Source organism: Mustela nigripes, chromosome 14 (assembly GCF_022355385.1).
Source record: "Mustela nigripes isolate SB6536 chromosome 14, MUSNIG.SB6536, whole genome shotgun sequence".
Lineage (NCBI taxonomy): Eukaryota > Metazoa > Chordata > Mammalia > Carnivora > Mustelidae > Mustela > Mustela nigripes.
This window is the reverse complement of record NC_081570.1, coordinates 57,542,979-57,555,710: the sequence shown is the minus strand read 5'-3', so window position 1 is coordinate 57,555,710 and position 12,732 is coordinate 57,542,979. Positions and strand designations below refer to the sequence as shown.

General features: G+C 34.4%; 1 protein-coding gene across 3 annotated transcripts in view; it reads right to left on the bottom strand.

Annotated features, from left to right (window-relative positions):
- LRRC7 (leucine rich repeat containing 7) overlaps positions 1 to 12,732 on the bottom strand; it is a 432,771-nt gene that overhangs the window by 84,991 nt on the left and 335,048 nt on the right. For 2 of the 3 annotated variants that reach the window (XM_059376850.1, XM_059376851.1), the window contains exons 17-19: positions 10,170 to 10,370; positions 1,718 to 1,829; positions 1,327 to 1,507 (exon numbers count right to left, since the gene is read on the bottom strand). In XM_059376850.1, coding sequence (XP_059232833.1) covers positions 1,327 to 1,507; positions 1,718 to 1,829; positions 10,170 to 10,370 — 494 coding nt within the window. The remainder of the gene's footprint in view (positions 1 to 1,326; positions 1,508 to 1,717; positions 1,830 to 10,169; positions 10,371 to 12,732) is intronic. The other variant, XM_059376852.1, reaches the window with a different exon arrangement.

The following is a 12,732-nucleotide window of genomic DNA, read 5'->3' as shown; positions in this document are numbered from 1 at the left end:
TTCAGGCCTAGCATAGTGCCTGGCACATAGTAGCTATTAAAATACATATTTGTGGGATGATTAAATGAATGAAAGAAATAGATAGGTCTTCAGTAATGGTCCTAACACTTGTTTGATAATTAGAATCGCCCAATTCTTGGTCCTCATTCCTGCAATTTCTGATTCAGTACTTTTCCAAACTATTACTGGTCAAGAGTACCTTTCCTATAAATATTTGATATAGCCCCTGAACCCAAACTGTCTTCAGGCTACATTTATTTGAAGGCCAGGTATTGAAAACACTGAATTCATTGTTTAGGGAACATGTTTTCCTAGAATATAAATTATATCATGACTTTTGGCCATTGGTTTGTTTATACCAGTGAGCACAGTGTTTCTAGAAGATGCTCATTTTTCTAGGCTTATTCTAAACTGTTTGCACACTAATAACATTAAATTATATATATATTTTTTTTATCAGTGAGAGAAAGACTTTTAAGTGCTCTTGCTAATTAAAAACTAGTACATTTAGAAATAACCTTCCAAAGCACCTCATTAATCTCAGCTTCTATCACAAATAATGAACTTACAAAGTGAAAGAGTTAAGATTTTTATGATGGGCACTGATAGGGAGAAATAGTTATCCATTAGTTACCAAAGAACATATTGCTAACAGTACTGATATTATCAATAAAATATGAGTGATAATCATTGACTACCTTTATCATATGATGATTTGTATTTGTTGCCTGTACTGTAAAACATAGCAACAAGGTAAAAAACAAGAGAATAAGAACTGGGTAATTACTACCTTATTGGTTCGCTTTATTGTGCTCTTTGGTTTTTGATTTTTATCTGTAAAATGGAAGTAAAATAAGGTAGGAACCATTTTGGAAAGAACCTAACTTTTCCATGTGGTAAAAAGACAATGATGATGATGATAACAATGAAAATTTTAGTGAATATTTACTTTGTACTAGGCACACAACTGCTTTCCATGCATCTTAGTTTAATCCATTTGGGATAGTGAGATGCCCACGTGTGTCATAAATAAGTATTGGGCAAACAGGATTTTTGGTTTCTGATTTTTAAAATTCTGTTTTTTTTTTTTATCTCAACCTGATAATCTCTTACCAACTCTCCCTTAAACAAAGGTTTTGCTGTATAAAATGGATCCATTGTCTCCTGGAAATCCCGGGGGGACTGTGTTTGCTTACCTGACCCATCCATCTGTCTTCTACACCATTCATGTGCTGAATATAATTCAAAAATTAAGATCCCATTTTTTAAAAAAAAGTTGTTGAAAGTAAGCGCTTGGGAACAGAAAAAAGGGAATTCTAAACACACCTGTTACCCCATAAAGAATTATGTACTGCATCTTTAGCTGTTGTCTGCAAGGACCCCACTTTAACCCGCGTGTTAGAGGATCCTGAGGAAGCCTGGGAAGGCGAGTAGTCTGAGTAAGTGCCTGAGGAAACACTGTTATTCAGACAGTGAGTTTTGTCAACTTCAGACTCATCAGTTGATTCTGAAATGTAAAGGGGAAAATGTTATAATGCTATGAACATTGACAATAATGAACACAGAAAAGGAAGTATGAGACAGATAGTATAACAATGTTAGGAATATATATTTGTAAAATATTTCTATAGACTATGATGAATCATAAGTTACGACTGGAGATTAATCATGCACATGCATTTGTGGTACATTTTCCACATCAGGTTCGCAATGTTACCTTTTTTGTCCTTCCCTAGCAGAACAAGTTTGGGTGGGTACAGAGGGGTCTCAGCTAATGAAGGGTGAAGTTCCCCAATCCTCATTTCATTAGCTGGATGAACAAAAGAATCCTGAGAGATATAATAATATAGGACAAGGAAAGTAAACATTTAAACATTGGTTAACCAAGATGGCAGTATCTTTATTTGGCTCTAGACTATAGGTCACTGTGGAGCGCTGGGAGAAGTGAGTCACATGTTTCTCTGAGGTAAGTACTAAAATGTTTTGTTTTTCTAATTTAAATGAGTCCATTTGTTCATCAGACATATTTTGAATGCCTTTTTATATGCCTGGCACTGTGCAAAGAACTGTAGAGTTTCCAAAGAAAGACAAAATGTCACCCATGTCCCTCGGAGACTTACCATCTAACTGGGGAGATGAGATACATCTGTATTAACACAGGACCGAATTATGATAAGCGGTATGTGAGTATATGATACATACATGCATATGCATGTTATATTTATAAATGTAAGAATCTAAGGGGGCAGCTCCATTAAAAGTTTTAAGAGGAAAGTCCATCATGGACCAACTAAATTTCTTTTTATCCTCAGCTGTCCTCATGAACAATTGGGTCCTTTAAATCCCACTTTTATTGCCAGCCCCCTCTTAACTTCTGTTTCCCAAGTGATCTTATCCTCCATTTCTTTAGTTCTATGATGACTTCCTCCTAAGGTTTCTAGTTGTCTCGTGATTAATCTAGCTTGCTAAATCTTCATCTAAATCCATTCATTGAGTGTAATGAGCAACACAGGTACAAGAATGTAACTTTATAAAGACAAATGAACATGTTAAAAAAGCCCATGAATTTTAAACTTCTATAATCAAAATGATTATTTCCAGTTAACCAGATAGTGAGAGAGCACTGAGGTAAAATACCAAATTCCCACTTTCTTATGCCTATAAAAATGTCTTGTCTATGCCCATGGGGAGGTAGTGGTATAAATTTATGCATGGCAATTATCTTTATGTCTTTTTTACTTAAACTCAGGTTAATTTGAATTCAAAAAACTAACTTTCAGTATTTTCTAGTTTTCTTATTAATTAGTACTTGTTAGTTTAAAACATTAAGGCAACATATTTAGAAATATTTTATTAAATCAATGAAAGAATATACTTGAGCACAAAAATATAGTAATGAAATGTGTTCTACCTTCTAACTAATTAATTACAAACAGAAAATCTTATTATATATTTTAATGTCCCACATAATGAGTGACAGGGTCACGTCTTTGGGTATTACAAATAGCCATTTCTTTAATTCCTGGCTTAAGTTCAATTTTTTGGTTTGGTTTTGGTTAGGTTTGTATAAGAATATTTGCCTGTGAAAAGCCTGGTTATATATATCTGATACTTGTTAATTATTTTAAAAAAATATTTCTAGTCGAACCTTTCATTTCCTACAAGTGAGACTCAGCAAGGTCAGGGTTATAGAGATAATTAGACCAGATCCAGCATAGAGGCTTCAATTCTCAGGTTTCTGTCCAATAACCTTCCCTTATATTGAGCTGTTTTCTAGTGAGCTCCACTGTGAGCACATTACAGACATTTAAAATCCCATTCCAGATTTGAAGAGAGGTAGGAAAGACAGAGGGATTGATGGAAATTCCAGAGATGAAGAGGGAAATCTGTTTTCATGGATTTTGAAAAGTATTTCAAGATATTATGATAAAGTTTTAAGGTGACAGAATAGAGGGTAAATGCCTTTACACATCTTTGTAGAAATTTATAAGTAGAAGCAGACACAAGTTTGAGAAAAGTCATAAAATATATTAAGGTTTATAAAAAAATATTCAATTACAAGGTGGCATATTTCTATTCCATTCCTGTTTTATCATTTATTAATCAGGTTATCTTGGGTAAGTCAGTGTACCTCTTTGTACCGTATTCAATTAGTCAGTAAAATGAAGGTAATAGATGAAGGTAATAGATGGAATTAGTGCTATTTTCTGTCTAGTATTAAGTCTATGAATCTAAATATAACTTATTTGTTGAAATAATACTTTAAAAAGGAAATATTTTTATGATACCTGATACTGAAGGGCAAGAATTTTGTTTCAGTCAACAAAAGAACTAAAAGAGCTGTACAAGCATAGAAATGTAAATTAAAGGTTTCATTACTTTGTTTTCCTCATGATTTATACATTCAGTTTCCAAGTTATCTTGTATGTATGGATCAATTTTTTAAATTTGTTTCCCAAGACTGTGGCTGGAGCTTGTCGTGGTAGCTGTGATCTAACTCGGATCCAAGTCTCTTGCTCTGCTAAAGAATTTCTACTTTGAATCAAAAAGAGTGACTCTAGTGACTAGGAAGAGACGAGGATATCAGCTAATCATGAGTTTGCACCTGTTCTCCAGAGTTCTGTAGCCCTCCACGTAGGAGGAGTAACACTACTGAAGCAAGAACAGTGGATTCTCACTTACCCAGTTAGACACTTATCTTCATGAGCAAAATGATAATAATGATGATGCTGATGTTGAAGATGATGATGCCATTAGTTATGGAGAATCTATAACATATCTGCTACTGCTCTACTATGTTCAACACTTAATCTGTATCATCTCTGTTAATTACTTAATTGCTAACCTAGTTCTTTACTGTTATTTATCATTTTTAAGTTATTCATTATCATCATCTTTGTCTTACAGTTAAGGAATTGCAGGCTCAGAGAAGTAAAGTCATAATTCCAAGTCCCAAACTCAGTGAGCGGTAGAGCCAATATTTTAACTGAGATTTGTTCTAGTGGAAGGCCTTCTGTGTGATACTATGTATGCTATATTGTCTACCCTAAGAAAAGCTCACCTTTCCTAATTGGACTTCACAGAACAGACAAGTTAACTGTCCAAAGAAGGAAATGAGTTGTTGATTTCATCTCTATAAATTCTTTTATAGAGACTGGAGGAGTTAAATTCATGTCGGAAAAGTGGGTGAAGCTTTTGGGGCTACTTCTATGGTGAAGGCAGTGGATGTTATTGGTCAGGAATCAAATATAATGAGGTCCCATTTTAAGCACATCGAACCATATTTGCTTCTGGTAAGGAGACAGAAGAGGGGGGAAAGAAAAGGTATGATCTCTTTTTTCTTTAACCCATTGACCTTGTGTGTTCAAACTAAATCGCAGCTGTCACTGCTGTAGGGAAAGGAGCCTAAGGTAGAAGTGAGGGGGGGAACAAAACTTATGACTGAGCTTTCAAGAGTCCGGGTCTGGTATTAATAAAAGCATTTAAGGGGGCGCTTGGGTGGCTCAGTGGGTTAAAGCCTCTGCCTTTGGCTCAGGTCATGATCCCAGGGTCCTGGGATCGAGCCCTGCATCCGGCTTTCTGCTCGGCAGGGAGCCTGCTTTCTCCCCTCTCTCTCTGCCTGCCTCTCTGCCTACTTGTGATCTCTCTCTGTCAAATAAATAAATAATATCTTAAAAAAAATAAAAAAAAATAAAAGCATTTAAGGACATTTACCCAATTAAAGGTAATTGACTACTCATTATTACCAGGAAATAGATGTGTTTCCTCTATAGAAAGAAATTGGGCAGAGTCTCCTAACAAAGGAAAAAGTCCAGAACCTTTATGAACACGGTGGACATAGTAAATAAGTAACCGGGGAGAAGTTTTCTGTAATGCAGAATAATGGCTCATAAAAGGGTTAAAGGCAGATGGGCAGGATTAGCACATCATTCTCTTGTGGAAGGGAAGTTCTTTGCCAAGAACTGTGCTTGCAGCTATGTAAAAATACTTGTTTTCATCTCTACAAAACTCTAAATGTTATTGTTACCTGCATTTTTAAAGATACACAAAGCAAAGCTCAGACAGTTTTCAACGACTTGTCAAGGTCACAAAATTGGTTAAAACGTAGACTCAAGATTTGAATTAATGTCTGCTAGACTTGAATGCACTTCCTCTTGTTCCCAAACTGTGCTCCAAGGTACCTCTGATGCTGTTATTAATGCACAGGGGTACATGAGTTGTTTTAAAAATTTGAGGGAAACAAAACAATACTTGAAATCAGTCAGACACTATATGAATTGGTGGCTCTCAGTTTCAGTATTAGAATGCACTTTCCTTTTGATGACAATCTTTGTGAAGTTGGGTTTTTGTGTTGCTGTGATCAAAAATCAAGTGCTATTTGAAAATCAATGTGAAACAGAATTGTAGTACCTGATATGATTCAAGGTTTGAGAAGATAAGTGGTGTCCCACAGGTGCACAAATTTCATTAATCAGTTTTGTTATTTAAACATGAAATAAAACTACTATTTTCCCTTTAAATTTATGTGCATTATTTTTCAAATGACCACTGGACAGGGCATAAATATGTATGAAGTTGCTCAAACCTAATACTTAATGAATGGAGCTGTTTGGTACTTTTTTGGTCCATGGTCCTTGCAACAAAATTACTAAGACACTAAGTATTTGTATACCAAGATTTTTAGAACCCCTAGCCTTTACTTATTTTAAGTCATAATTTATTTACCATACCATTCTCCTTCCTTCCTTCCTTCCTTCCTCTTTCCTTGCTTTCCTCACTCTCCTAATATTCTTCATCATGATGTTTTGCCTTTACTCATAATATTGTATTAATGTGTTAATATGGTAAATTGTTGTTTTTAAAATACATGCTATTCAACATATAGGTGATAAAATATAACCAGGTATGGCATTCAACACTCAATAATGATTAATTTGACAAAAACTTAAGAGAAATTGTTCTTCCCTCAATTAACTTCTAATTTGACAAAGAGACACGTTATCAGTATTACAACACTAGACTCTATCAGTTGTTCATGTACTCAGCAAATATTTATTGTGTCTGACTCTGTACTAGGCACTGTGTTACACACCAGAAAGACAATGATAGACAAGACATACCTGGTTCTTGCCCTCATGAAACTCAGTCTGAAGTTAATAAACAACATAATCATAAATGCTTTCATTATCTTTAACACGAATTAACAGGATGATGTGATAGAGGAATCAGAGGTTCTACTGACCATGGTGCTCAGGGAAGACCTTACTGTTGAGGTCATCTTTAAACTCAAATTTGGAAAGATGCAGAAGTGCTAGTCCTATAAAAAGCTGGGTGCTAAAGACTGAATGGTTGTGTCCCCTCAAAATTCATAAGTTGAAACCTATATGATGATATTTAGAAGTGGGACATTTGGGAGGTGATTAGGTCATGAGTGAAATTAGTGCTATTATAAGAGACCCTAGAAAGCTCCCTATCTCCTTTCAAAACTGTATGAGGTCAGAGAGAGAAGACGGTCATCTATAAATCAGGAAGTAGGTCTTTACTAGATGCTGAATCTGTTAGGACTTTGATCTTGGACTTCTTAGCCTCCAGAACTATGATAAATAAATGTTTTTCTTTATAAACCATGTAGTCTATGGTATTCTTTTATAGCAACCTGAATGGACTAAGACACTGGGAAAAGCAAATGTAAGCTTCATAAAACTTATATAAAGGAATATGGAGGTAGAAGACAACCTTCATACCTCCTTGTCCTGCTTATTCATATGCCCCTCCCCACTGTTTTCTTTGTCTAGCATAACACATACTAAAACTCTTCGCATAGGGTTGACAAATAGAAAGACATCAAGAAATGTTGATTTACTTTTCCTTTTCCTTTTCTCTGCTGCATTTATAATCTATTTACCTTGTTTATTCTTATCATTTTCTGCTTCTGGTTCTACTCACCTTATTCTTTTTTCCTTGGTTTTCCATATTTAACCATATGGATAAATGTATCATGCAATGTGTGATATTTTCTTCCACATTCTTGACAGTATGAACTAAATAATTACTTTAAAATGTCATACAAGTGCAAAACATACAATAAAATGCTTCATATACACTGATCAGCTGGACACTTGGCTATCTATGTTTATTTTATGTGGAAGTTGAAAATATGGAGTGTGGCCCCTTTATCTGGGTGAGCAATTCAAAAAGGGAGGATGATAAAAAAGCAACAGTTTCACTTTGTTCTAGGATGGGTAAAAGCTGGGGAAAGAAGATCTAGAATCTCAATTTTAGAAAAAGTATTGAAATTACCAGTGAAATTTCTATTTAAGAGAAAAGGCCAGGAGAAGAAGAAAACTAAGAAAAGTTGGGGTAAATCACTATAAAGCTTAAGACTGAGTTTCAATTAGATAGGAAACAAGTGTTTTTAAGAAGGGAAAATTAGATTTGGGTCTTAAAAAGATCATTATTAGGGAATGTTAACTGAACTGGACTGAATTAAAAATTCGTATTCTCTGGGGTACCTAGGTAGCTCAATCAGTTAAGCATCTGCCTTTGGCTCAGGTCATGATCTCAGGGTCCAGAAATTGAGTCCCTTATTGGGCTCTCTGCTCAGCAGAGAGTCTGCCTGTCCCTGTCTCTTTGTTCTTCCCCCTGCTTGTGCTCTCTCTCACTCTTAAATAAATACCATCTTTAAAAAAACCAGTTTATTGACAAAGTAATGAGGGGGCTGGGGACAACGTGAGCCAAGAAGTTGACAGTTTTTATAATAATGCAGAACAGAATTGAGGGCCTGAGGAGGTTGAGGAGATACACTTAGATGAAAATACATAGATTTAGGTGACTGGAGAGGCAGTGAGTAGAGAGAAAGAAGGAAAAAGAAATCAAATACCTTTCAATTTCTAACTCGAGTAAACTAACAAATAATGGTGTTAGTTAGCAGAGATCAGGACTGGGCATATAGGAGCAGAAGCAAATTTGGGGAAGAAACATTAAATTTAATTTTGGATTTTTCAAGTTTTAAATGCTTTTGGAATAATTTTAAGATTTATTTTCTCAGTAGGGTTATCACTAAATTTATGGCCAAAACCATCTTTTCCTTGCTTCATCTATCCTAACCCTGTATTAAGCAATTTTAGAATCTTCTTATTTAAAGTAAAATCACTCAGTTTATGGGTTAAGCATGACCTCACAATCATTTTAATGTTAAACTGTGATTGCATGAGGTTTAAATATGAAGTGTAGTTGTAGTTAGTGTGTTCCTCCTAAATGTCGGCTTTGTTCCTTTTTATATTATTGCAGTATCTTAGAGATAAAAGAAAAGTCTGTTTCTCTTCTATTGCCTATCTCTGATATTTTAAAAGGAAAGAGTACAATAATACAATAATATTGATTTCATTCATGTCATTTGCTTATTTTGCAAAAAACCCCCCTAAAAGTAGGGAAATGAGTATTTACTGAAGTTTTCCTCCCTGGATACCAAGCTGTAATCTTCTTTTCTGGGGCAGGCTGATCCCTCCACTGGCAGGTATTCGCACCGTGCTTACTTTTGCTCAATCTTTTTTCCCTTTGTCTGGAATGACTTCCTCTCTTTCGACTTTAAAAGAAGCACCCCATTTTCAATATGCACTGCAACCTTAAACTGTTTCACACAACTTTTTAATTGAGTGGCAGTGATCAGGTCTCTTTCCAATTTCTTAAAGTACTATTATACGCTCCATCCCACAACTAATCACGCGATCGTAGTTCAGATACTGTGTTCTCTAATCACTGCATCTGTGGTAATTTTACTTGGCAAGGCTCTAAATTACTTGGGGACTGTGTGCACATTTTATATTTCTTTTCTCTCTCTCACAGTGTTTAGCACAGTGCTAAATATACAGTTGGTGTTTAATCAGTGCAACAAATTGACGCTGTGAAATGCAGATTTGTAAAAGAGTTTCACGAACTTAGATTTTTGAGAAGTAGATATAGTTACTTCTAGATGTACTCATATCAGGTATGTCTCTAATGAAGATAAAAAGGTGATAACCAAATTAGCTGAAGAGTGGATGAGATAGTACAGAGGTGGCATAAATGTAGTTGAATTCTTTTCAGACCACACAAATGGGTAAGGATGAACATCTAGTTTATTCTAAAATATAGGAATTAAGTTTCACAAGGCTACATCCAGAAAAGCTAAATTTCAAACTTATCTCCTCTTTGTCATGTTTACAGTAGTGTTTCTTATAAAGGTTTTAATCTAAACACAGAAACAAACAAAAAATGGCTCTAAATCTGATCGAGAATTTTACTGAGATTTGCAGAGTAAAAAAAAAAAAAAATCTTCATTTAGTCTTTTCTAATGACTCATACAATAAAAGTTTGGGGTAGCCAAAAGAGTATAGTGAAAATGATATAATGCACTTACTGGCAAGGCCTAGCTGAGTGAGCAAGTTATTCCTTCTGTGTGTATTGGAACTTTTGGAGCTGTATTAATAATTTCAGACCATGAGGGTGTCATTTATCTGTAATTGATTAAATGCAACCCTCATAGTTTGAAAAAGTAGAGAGACTCATTTGTATTTCAGGGGAATAAATGTACTTATCAGAGAAGATCTAATCAGTTAAAAAAAACCATATAATTTAGTAATTCCAAAAAATCCAAACCACACTGGCAATTACCAATAACCTTGAAATACCTCCACTGTTATCTCCTTTGGGGCTACAGGCCACTTGTGTTCATATTTTTCTTTCACAGTTTGCTCCGTGTTAGCAGTTGGATTTGAATTCTCAACACGCACTCCATGGCTTGGCTTACCCACCAGATTTTGTACAGATTTTACCATATTCTTTAAATCCTCTGGGTAAGGAGTTGGATATCGTTTTAGGTTTATTTCAACCTAGAAGTTTATAAAAAGAAATTTAACATAAAAATACCTTCGGCAAACATGTTCATAAAACTATTCCATTTCATGTGCAGTAGTAAAACCAAATGCAATATAGTGAGTGTTGAGCTGGCTGAGAAAATGTAGAGCAGAGCACATAGTGTTCTTTGCAATTTTGCCCTCATGGGGCCTCTTCCCACCCTGCCACCTTCTAGATTAAAAACAATTTTGGGGTTATATTCTATCGTTAGACCTACCCTGCAGCTGGTTGCAATAGCAGTAGGTCAGATACATAAGTAACTGGTAATCCAAAGATTTTCAGTGTTCTATTAGGTGTTTTTACACTTTAGAAGCTGTTCCTTCCCTATCTTAATTATTTATTAGTAGTTATTTTCATGTTAAAGCTGTCTTTGGAATATCAACATAGACGATAAGAGAAGACCCCAAAAGATTTACAAGAAGAGTTTATCACGGATTAAAAAATGGGGAATTGACAGTATCTGCTACCAAATGTTCATTAGCTCTGTGTTAATTAGCATGTTATACCAAAAGGTCAGGCAGCTAAGTCTTGTAAATACCTAAAAAGAATAGGCTTCAGGGTGACTTTTACATTTAGCTTTTACCCTAATAAAGTAACATGCTTTGTGGGTAATGTCTTAAAATAAGAGGAAAATTAAAAATTGAGGAGATTTTCTAAGATATTCTAGATAAACATGTAAATTTTGGTTTATATTACCCAGTTATTTATTTCTAGTCTTGAATTCATTTTTGTTGTGTCAAGCTGACTTTAGGGAACATATATATTAACGATTATTCTTCACATTTAATTCAGAAAGAGAAAATATGAGACATTTCCAATAGAAAATCCCATTATCAGAATATTTAAAATTTCCTTAAATTGGAATAAATAAAGTATCCATGGCGAGTAAAAAAGAGTGGGAAGGAAAACAAGGAGCAGATTTATTTGTCCCGGCTTATTCCAACTGTCATATCTTTTTGCATCTGAGTAGAACCAACTTTACAAAATGGAATGGTTTATGTGATTGTGGTGACTATGTTTCTGTGGAAAGTGTGTTGGGGGGTAGGTTGAGAGGAAGGGAGAAGAAAGCAAATCTGAAGAAGGATGGAGGGGAATGAGAGGAAAGGAGAAAGTGGGGTGGGCATACACATACCACCCACCCACACCCATGTAATTCATGGGATGTAAGAAACTATGATGGTGGAATAGATCTGAGGATTATAAATATGAATTCAAACACTTTTGCTCATCTGCAGTTTTAACAAATCCACCAACTTTGTTATATTTATTCTTCCTTGTGGCTCATTTTCCATATCAAATACTGAAATTGGACTCCACATGATGACTTCTAACATTCCTTTCAGTATAATACATAAAAAATTCTTTTTCCAATAGTTTTTGGAAAGTTGAGGAAAACCCAGATAATTTTACTAGTATAAGTACTGTTGTAGTCTTTTACACTTCCAAACAAATAAGAATGAAATTAATAATATATAGAAATAAAGCTACCGTTTAAAAATATAACCCAAGAAAAAGTTAGAGTTCTCAGAAAAAAAGTGTAAGTTGTTAAAATGTAATATAAATATAGCTCAGGGTACTTAATTTGTAAAGCATTCTTAAATAAACATAAAAAGAATGATATCCATGCTAGACAAAGTCCATTGGGATGCATGCATTCTTGGATCTGCTGTTTAAATTGGTATTAGAAATGTTAATCACAGATTAAGTCTAATTTTAAATTACATTGTTGAACTCATTTAAAAGTACTTGATAGCAAAGGCCTAAAGGTCAAAAAACTACATTTAAAAAAATATAGATTGTGGAGTGGTATGGCTATAATGCCAATTAAGAACATCTTTTAATTTTTAATGACCAATGGTATATGAATGAAAAGTAATTTTCATGTAAGACAATAGATTAAAATTTTATGTACCTTAAAAAATACTCATTGCTAAAATTACACTTCTAAAGTGAATAATGTAATTTATTTTTTGTAGATGCTATGTCTCATCTGACACAGTGAGATGACTATATACTAATGGTCATATTGCCAATATTTTCTGGTTATTTTATAAGCATGTTAATATAATATTTTAGTCACATCATCAGAATATGTTTGGGTACTTTATCTCTGAAAAATATTTAAATTTAGAAACAGAAGCAGATTTGTCAGGCTAATGAAGCTTAAGCTTTAGAGCCTATCACCTGTGTATGCTTTTTCCATAGTCTTGTGAGGGGTCCTACTTTTTTATTTACATGATTATTTCATATTCTTTTCCTTAAAGAAGCCCTTCTCTGAACTGTGGGAGTTTCAGGTCCTATAAAACTTGGATTTTTTTCCACCTAGACAACAAGCTC